This window comes from Seriola dumerili, unplaced genomic scaffold, assembly GCF_002260705.1.
Source record: "Seriola dumerili isolate Sdu_G_001 unplaced genomic scaffold, Sdu_1.0 BDQW01000149.1, whole genome shotgun sequence".
In the NCBI taxonomy this organism is placed as follows: domain Eukaryota; kingdom Metazoa; phylum Chordata; class Actinopteri; order Carangiformes; family Carangidae; genus Seriola; species Seriola dumerili.
The window spans coordinates 24,183,519-24,192,160 of NW_019174404.1; the positions used below are offsets into that span (position 1 = coordinate 24,183,519).

Here is an 8,642-nt window from a genome sequence, read left to right on the forward strand (position 1 = left end):
TCTGGATATATTGATTAAATCAGTAACACTTGTGCAGCGCCTGTTCAAAATGTGGGTGTCGACAGGGCTCATTGCTTACACTCAGTGTGTATGTCCATCTTGTTTGTTACTGTTGGACCAGGAAGAGCTGTCACAGTGTAGCTCCGCCTTTTTCTTCACTTCCAGTAACATGCAGAAACACAGTGTTTGAAGTTTTCTCAGGAAGTGTTCACTGAAAAAACTTAACAGCCAACACTGAGCTCCCTCTGGTCCTCAGCAGCATACCCACCAAGTCTGGAGTCGATGATGATCGGTGGTTGAAGAGTTAAATACAGACAGAGATTCCTCCAGTTATAGTTAGACCAGACCACACACCCCATTCTTAATCATACTACCTCTCACTTTCAGGCTTATTTTCATTTTTGTTTTCATTTGACCTAAAATTAGTCGGATCTTAATTGAAAGCATTTTTCTAAAATTTGAAATGCTCATTCTTGGTCTTGACTAAACTAGACCAGTAAGACAAGACTAAAATATTTTGAAAAGTTTCAGTTGACTAAATATTGACTAAAAATGAAAAGGATGAAGTTGACTAAACTAAAACTAAGGATCTTAGGACTAAGACTAAATTCAAAAATAGCAAAGATTTACACCACATAGGACATAATGATGTGATGGTGAGAAAATAAAGGATTTCTGTAGTTAGTAAGTATATTTATCTTTTGTTATGACTCATCTGAGGTGCATGAACAGCAAACGTACAGCAAGGCTGCAAAATAAATGGGTTAGTCCATAGTCCATAGTAACTAACTGTCTGTGTGTGTGTGTGTGTGTGTGTGTGTGTGTGTGTGTGTGTGTGTGTGTGTGTGTGTGTGTGAAACTATATAAATGCAGCCATATTGCAGCGAGGCTGCTTCCATCATGTTGTGTTTCATGTTACAGGCCGGGGCTGGATTTTAAATCATTCACATTATTGCAAATGTTAATTAAGTTTTTATTTCTGGAAGTTGCAGTTTCACCTCAGCTCTCTATACTCAGTCTTACAGCCCACCCCCTTCCACAGAGGTGCCCTGATCAACAAGGTGGAGTTGCCAGTGCAGCAACATTGACCTTATCCCTCACTGGCTTCCCACCAGCAAATATGGTGTTCATTGGGATGTAGAAATTTAATTTTTTCCTCTCAGTTTGGATGGTAGACATTAAGATGATATAACATTTTAAAATGTAGCAGCATGTAAAATTTTTTTTAGGTTAGTGTAGGATATGCTAACATGGATGTGAAATCAGATGATGTTACTTTTACCTCAAGGTTTTACTTTGCATTATATGTAACATAAAACAGTGTGTTTTCCTGCTGTGGGAGCATGTGGCATGTAGCTACTGTGTACAGATGTTTTGTAAAGATGAACATGTAGACATTTTATTGTCCAATAGTCCATTTGACTTTATTCCCTGTTTAGCAGCTTGACAGGAAATCTTTCATGGGACACTAAATTTGATTAAAGGGGCCAATAAATAAGCTCATCCTCCACACACACGAACACACACTCCCACACACACACACACTCTTACAAACACACACTGCACACAAGTGCCATCAGACATTTATCTCAGCACATCCCAACAGAGTAGCAGCAACATACAGGGATGAGGATCAGCTGAAAACAGCACTGATTTTCTAGCACCAGTGTTATTTCATTCCTCAACACATAGTCTACATATAAGTATAAAAATATTCACCAGTCTTTGTTGTCCATGTCTTCTATTCATATTTATATATGATTTGAATGTCATGTCCTTTTATTTAAACCAAAGTTACTCAGTCTGGAGCAAGGACCATTTCACACAAACATTGTATTAACAATCCAGGTCAGTTCTTTGTGCTCATGCAGGATGCTGATGATATGCAGGAGAAATTGTGCTTTGAATTACAAAGCACAGCTTCCATCTGCTGTCATCCTCTCCCCGTTGCGACCCCACACTCCCACAGTGTCAGTACTCCCTGGCTTCTTTAAGTTCCATCTGAAACACTTGTTCAGGTGGGTTAACTGCACACTCCAGCCCATTATTGGGCGGCCTTACTGAGTGAAACCGACTCCAGTCCCCTTTGCACAGGATCCAAGGTAGTACGTCCACCTTGTAATGCAGATCTGGTGAAAACTCTGTGCTGATTAAGTTTGGTGCTCCAGCTCCTTTCCCTCTTGTTATCAGTCTCATCTGATCATTGTAGCAGCAGTGCTGTGCCGCTAACGTTGTGCTGTCGTACGACAGCATTGAGCGGATGCAGAATCTGGCTGAAGGCTTGTAGATGTCCAGACGTTCTTTGGGTCCACTTGCATCCCTCCAACGGTAGGTCTTGTGAAGTTTGGTGTCCTGGATATTGACTGCGCTGTAAACAGCCTCAGAGGGGTAGGAGCAGGGGCAGCTAGGCAGCTCTGTGAGCACCTGGTGCAGGTACTTCTGGAGGAAGTCATTCTTACAGCTTAGCCACTTCTCACAGCTGTCTACATCTGTCGGGGTGGGGGAGGGCAAAAAGGATAAGCAATAAGTATCAGCATACCTTAGTCTTCATCCTACACCTCAACATCTTGTAACAGCTTAAGGGCCCGCATATTTTGACTGCCCAACACCCAATCATATTGAAGCAGGTATATTGTGGCAGCTATAACCTAACACTTCTCACTATCACTCTGCAGCTCGTGGCAAGAGTTAAATATTTACAGCCCAGCAGAAGAAGGAGAAACAGGAGGAAGCCATGAAATCCTGGCTTGTTTTGATTAAAGGAATCAGAGTTCAAGTCTTCCCAGACGGGTCAGTCTAAGTATTCAGAAAAAAAGAGGGAGGAAGCTGTGAGACGCAAAAAAGTGATTTTAATCTGCTCAACATGTGCATGAATACAGGCACTGAATGGTACGTTGAACAGAAAAGACCTGGATCAGCAGCTACATTGGAATGCAATGTATTTCAGGCTCTACACTCTTCCACAGGTGGCATCTCACGGCTCACGGCTCCCTCCCCTTTGTCTCAGTGGTTTTGATTAAAAGAGAGAGTGTCCATTTGAAACCGACAGGCCCATTCTAAAACATGAAAGTATGATTGAGAGTATGGATTAAAAGGTTTTCTCTACACAGTGGATGCGGGGTTGAGACACTCTCCTCTCCTGCTGTATCCTTTGCTTGAGTGAAAGAACGATCACATTCTCTGGCTGGTGCTGAGCAGCAGGAGAGCAATAAAATGGAAAGTAAAAAGCAAATCAAATGTTAGTGGGAGGCCGTCTCTGTGTTTCATTGTGTCTCTGACAGACCTGGTGCAGCAGCTCTCAGCATGTTGGGAAGGGAGAAGTCTTAATATGAAAACCAGGCTTTTCACAGTGTCTCTGTAACAAAGCACTGAATAAAACAGGCTAACACCAATTCAAAACATGGAGCCTGTTGACTGTTGTGTGGATGCTTGGACCAATACACACACACACACACACACACACACCATACGTACTTGTGTTCAGGAAATCAGTGCTGTTGGTGGTCTGGACTGGGGTCAGTACAGTCACTGGAATCACAGTTTCTATATGACAGAGGCAGGAAGAGGAGCGACAAACATCAACACACATACACTCAGATGTTCTTCTCCAGGCTTTTAAATACACACAATTTCACAAAAAAGAAAATAGGCTGCGCTGCTTTTTTAACTACAACCCTGCCAAGAGCTGTAAGAGATGCTCAGTGAACATTTTTAAACGATGAAGACAAAAAGACGAAAACCTTTTTATTTAATTTGGCTTTTAATTAATTATCTCGTACTTTACTATTCTTACTGGTTTCTGGTTTTAATTGTCATTTGCATATTTTATCATCTACTGTCTTTTTATTGTCTACTTTCATTGTCCATCAATTCGCCCTTATCTTATTGTACTATCTGATTTCTATGCCTTTACGCCGGCGACAGTCAGAGCTGGAGGCATATTGTTTTCAGGTTGTCCGTCCGTCCATCCCATTCTCATGGACATGATATCTCAGAAAGGCCTCGACGGAACTTCTTGAAATATGGCACGACCATTCACTGGGACTCAAGGATGAACTTATTAGATTTTGGTGGTCGAATGTCGAAGGTCAAGGTCACGGTGACCTCACAAAACACGGTTTTGGTCGTTTGAACGCAATATCTCTGTAACGCCTTGAGGGAATTTCTTCAAATGTGGTAAAAACGTTCATCTAGACTCAAGGACAAACTGATTCGAATTTGGTGGCTAAAGGTCAAAGTTCAAAGGTCAAGTTCACAGTGACCTCACAAAACGTGGTTTTGGCCTTGTGAACGCAGTATCTCCAGAACGCCTTGAAGGAATTTCTTCAAATTTGGCACAAACGTTCCACTTGGACTCAAGGGTGAACTGATTAGACTTTGGTGGTCAAAGGTCAATGTCACGGTGACCTCAGAAAACACTTTTTAGCTATTACTCAAGACTTCACACAGCAATTGTGACAAAATTTCACACAAATGGTTCATATTTTCTATGACTCTGGATAAACAGGGATGTAACCTGATCTGAGTAGCCTGAGTGGCGGAGGCAGACACCTCTGGAAACGATGACGTAGACACCCACGGTCGCTCCTTGATTGTCAAGTCAGCGCCAATTCACAACATATGTTAGCTCAAGGCACTTTCCAAATAGAGCAGGTCTAGACCTTCTCTTTATAATATTATTATTTAGACCCAACAATTCCCACCAAGAGCAAGCACTAGGCGACAGTGGCAAGAAAAAGCTTCCTTTTAAGAAGCAGAGCAGAACCGGACTCAGGGTGGGCGGCCATCTGCCTCGGCTGGTTGGGTTGAGAGACAGAGAGAGAGAGAGCAAGAGAGAGCACAGAGGAAAAGAACAAAAACATACAGTGATAGCAATATTAATAATAGTGATAGTAGCGGAAGTAACAGAGATAGTAATGTAGTGGCAACCGTACTGCACCTACTGATAAAAATAGTAATTACAGCTAATAACACTAATAATAATCATTATTAATTATAGTACATTTTAGCAGGTTTAGCAGCAGGTCAACATTTTGGGTCAATGTTACAATACCACAGCAGATAACTGCATATTTCAGGAGAAACCTTTCAAATGTGGATACAGGTACTAAACTTGGCACAAATCTTTCCTGGGTATTACTCTTTTGATAAAAAACATTAGCCACTCAAAAATTCAAGATGGCAAGGAAATATCATTTTTCACCCACAGTTTTCTCATATGAATGATGTAGGTGTCAAATCATGAGGAAGGCTGTGGTTTATTTGTAACTGGTAGTCTGCTAGAGAGGTGTGGTTGACAGTCAGGCCTGGTGTGATATTAATTCACTAGTGGCACACCTATCTACACTGCAAGGAAGCCGACCAAGCATTACAAATACTCCAAAATGTCCAATTGAAGGCTTCACGAAATAAGGTGATTAAGCTTGTTTACTGAGGTTTGCGTTTGGAAAACACTGTAGCAATGGTGGACAGGATGGAGAGGTTGCTGCTGGGTACCTAAATGTGGGCTAGCACCTTGGAGGGGGCCTAGGCTGCTGCCGGGCTAGATTTTTCCCTTATGACCTTCTCTGTGAGGCAGTTATCTTAATGGTGGCTAGGGAAATGAGAGTCAGAGATATCAGTCTCATCTCAAGCAGGCAATCTCATCCATCATATCTTCTGCTAACCCATGTCTGAAAACTCCTGTAAGGAGGTTCATCCTACCCACTCTCAGCAGTCAAAATCCTGAATTCAGTAGAATCCAATCTATACAGTTCTGTTACCCTGCACCTGATGCAAGGAGCAGAAGCTTACTGGAAACCTCCTTCCCTTGAACAGGGTGATCAAAACTTTTTCTCAACTCAGCTGAGAACGGAGAATAAGAATCGAAGAGGTGATTTGGTTGATTTTCCAAAAGAGGCAGTAGCCAGACTGAGCTATTTCTACTGGCAAGGAGCCCCATAACAAAAGATACTCGAGTGCTATACTGTAGAGAAGATATATGCTCTAACTGGTGACTAAGTATAAAATATATAAGAACTAACTGAAATAAAAAACTCCCACATAAAACCGATGGTCATAAATGGTTCTGAGATGTGATGTTATCTGGCTTTGAACAGCCTGCAGAGGAGGTTCAGGAGAGGAGGCTTTTCTTCACTGACTGGAGGAGAATTAGATAGAGGTGTGTGCCTGAGTGGAGTCATGTCTACATTGTTGGTCACTTTTGAAGTTTATTCTGGACCCAAATCCGACACTGGGAATCAAAAGGAGGTTTAATATAGAACATTTAATATGGACTGAGTGAGAGAGAGAGTTGAGCTGGGGCAGGGGGGCTCCAGAGCCAGGTTAGGGGAAAACCGGCCACAGCAACTACACACACAGGGAGAAAAGCCAGGGACGGAACTAGCTCACAGTTGAACCGCGACATCAGTGGAGCAGCTATAGAGCCAGACGTTTCCCTCAGGGAGTTGGGAGACAAACCCAGCTAAAAGAGAGGAATTAAAAAGAAGTGAAATATTTGGGAATGAATGCTGTTGTTTCATGTCTGTTGGATGTGTACATGACGAAAGCTTATTAACAACTGTGCCACCTCATAAGTTGACAATCATGACAATGTTGAGTCAACATGGCCGGCTGCTGCACGCAGGTGGCATTTGTGCTGGTTCACAACCCAACATTCACATGTCTGAGCTTACAACCATCTGATGCACATTCTGTCTCCTTGGAATTATTATATTATTATTATTTCAAGTTCTATCTGGACATTTTTGTCAAAATTTCTTTCACATTTTTTTTCCCCATTTATCATTCTCTGTTTTATTTCAATATTTGAGTGTGTCTATGTTTTTTTCTATTTTTTTGATATCTTCTTTATGTTAAATATACAAAATGTTTATCTCCAATAGTCTAATTACTTTTGGTTTTATTTAACTGGTTTTATTTGAGTAAATCAGCGCTTTGAGAAAGCAGAAGCTGATTGGTGATCTTGTCTGCATTCTGTCAGGTCACCTAACTTTTCAGTGAGCGGGAAAAGGGGCAGACAAGACAGAAAACTAGTGGAGATGAGAAAATTGTCAATGAAAGGACAGCAGTGCAAATGCAAGTTCAGTCTTTTTCAATTGTTCAGATCTTGCTGAGGAGTTTATTTTCACTGTTAGCATGCTAGCATGCTAGCCACATAATACCTGTAGGTAATTAGATAGTCAACATTTTAATTGATGAGGTCTTAGGCACACGATAAACACTAATTCCATTCATTTATACTGCTATATCTACTTTGCTGTATAACCTAAAGAACTTAAATCATATATCTAATTCCTACATCTAATGTGTCTTAATTATCTAATCTAACATAATATTCATCATAAAACAAGAAATAAATGTCTAATTATGACTAATCATGAGTAAACTGAAAATCATTGCTTGTTTTCAATGTTTTGCAAGATAGAACCATATAAATTTCAAGCAGAAAGCAAGTTCTCAGGGTTACAAGGTTCTATCTGCATTTAACTTTTTCAAATATTCCAAGAATTATAGGATTTTGATATTGTATATCCAATGTCTGTTATTTTCATTGTATGAAAGAAACCCTGTTCCACATACGTTTGGCTATTTGGAGTGCAAAAAACTATGAAGCTCAATATCTCAAAACCGCTCAGAATGCAGATTGAACCTTATAATTCCCTCAACTATTCATTTAGTAGCAGTGCCAGTGTTTTTCGAAAGGCTTTATTTTATTCTTCACACCTTTTTTTACTCAAGTATTGATTATTGCGCTTTCCCATTCACACGTGATCTAACAATATGATGTTTGAGCTTTATTTCAGGAATATTCTTGAATATAACAGTGCGACACGAACGTATTAATTCAGCTGGAGCATTAAGCTGCAGTTATTGTAAAATGTTGGAACATAACTCAGTTTGTTACTCCTCTGAAAGCTGAATGGAGTGAGTTTTGCTAGCATACACCATCATCACTCTCACTCAAGAAGACTTTCACTCCTGCTAGCCCCCCTTACCCACCCCCACCCCCACCCCTCCCTCGTCCAGTCTTTTGAAGTTCTCTTCCTCTTTCTACCCCCCTGCAAGTGTTGTTTAATACAGAGGAGCATGACTCAGAGGTCCACGCTGTCGTTACCACGTCGCTCTTCTCAGCCGCTTTTTTAATTACATAACAACACACCAGCTGGCGAGGAATTCACACGGCAAACTTCAAAGCTTGCACTTAATATATTACTCCATAGTTTTTGTTTTTTTCCCCTTGGTGATTTCTCTCCTTCTCCTTCATCTACTCTGTTTCTCAGAGTTGGAGGAGGAGTGGAGCCCCTGGGCTCTGCACGCGTACACCTGTGGACACGCACCCAGAAACAGAAAGGATCCTCTGTGCGCTAGCCCTGCATGCACACTTGATGTCACGCACGTGTGGCCTGAGAGAGCTGTGCTGGTATGAAGCAGAAACTCTGTATAACTCAGTCTGTTTGAACAGCTTTTAACAACTTTTTTGTTACTCTTTTGTTACTCTCTTACTTTAATAGCAAAAGTAATATAAAACTTACCTCATCACTCTAACCTAAAAATCTTCTCTCTGATATTTCCACATCTGATAAGAAGTTAGATTTTTAGTTGCTCTGCCAAGTTACTCCTAACCTTAACCCTAACATATT

The 8,642-nt window shown here is 41.0% G+C and overlaps 1 protein-coding gene across 2 annotated transcripts in view; it reads right to left on the reverse strand.

Annotated features, from left to right (window-relative positions):
* Window positions 1–1,262: 1,262 nt before the first annotated feature.
* ism2 (isthmin 2) overlaps window positions 1,263–8,642 on the reverse strand; it is a 33,364-nt gene continuing 25,984 nt past the window's right edge. The window contains exons 5-6 of one of the 2 annotated variants that reach the window (XM_022750890.1): window positions 3,475–3,543; window positions 1,263–2,489 (exon numbers count right to left, since the gene is read on the reverse strand). In XM_022750890.1, coding sequence (XP_022606611.1) covers window positions 1,972–2,489; window positions 3,475–3,543 — 587 coding nt within the window. In that variant the 3' untranslated portion in view covers window positions 1,263–1,971. The remainder of the gene's footprint in view (window positions 2,490–3,474; window positions 3,544–8,642) is intronic. The other variant, XM_022750891.1, reaches the window with a different exon arrangement.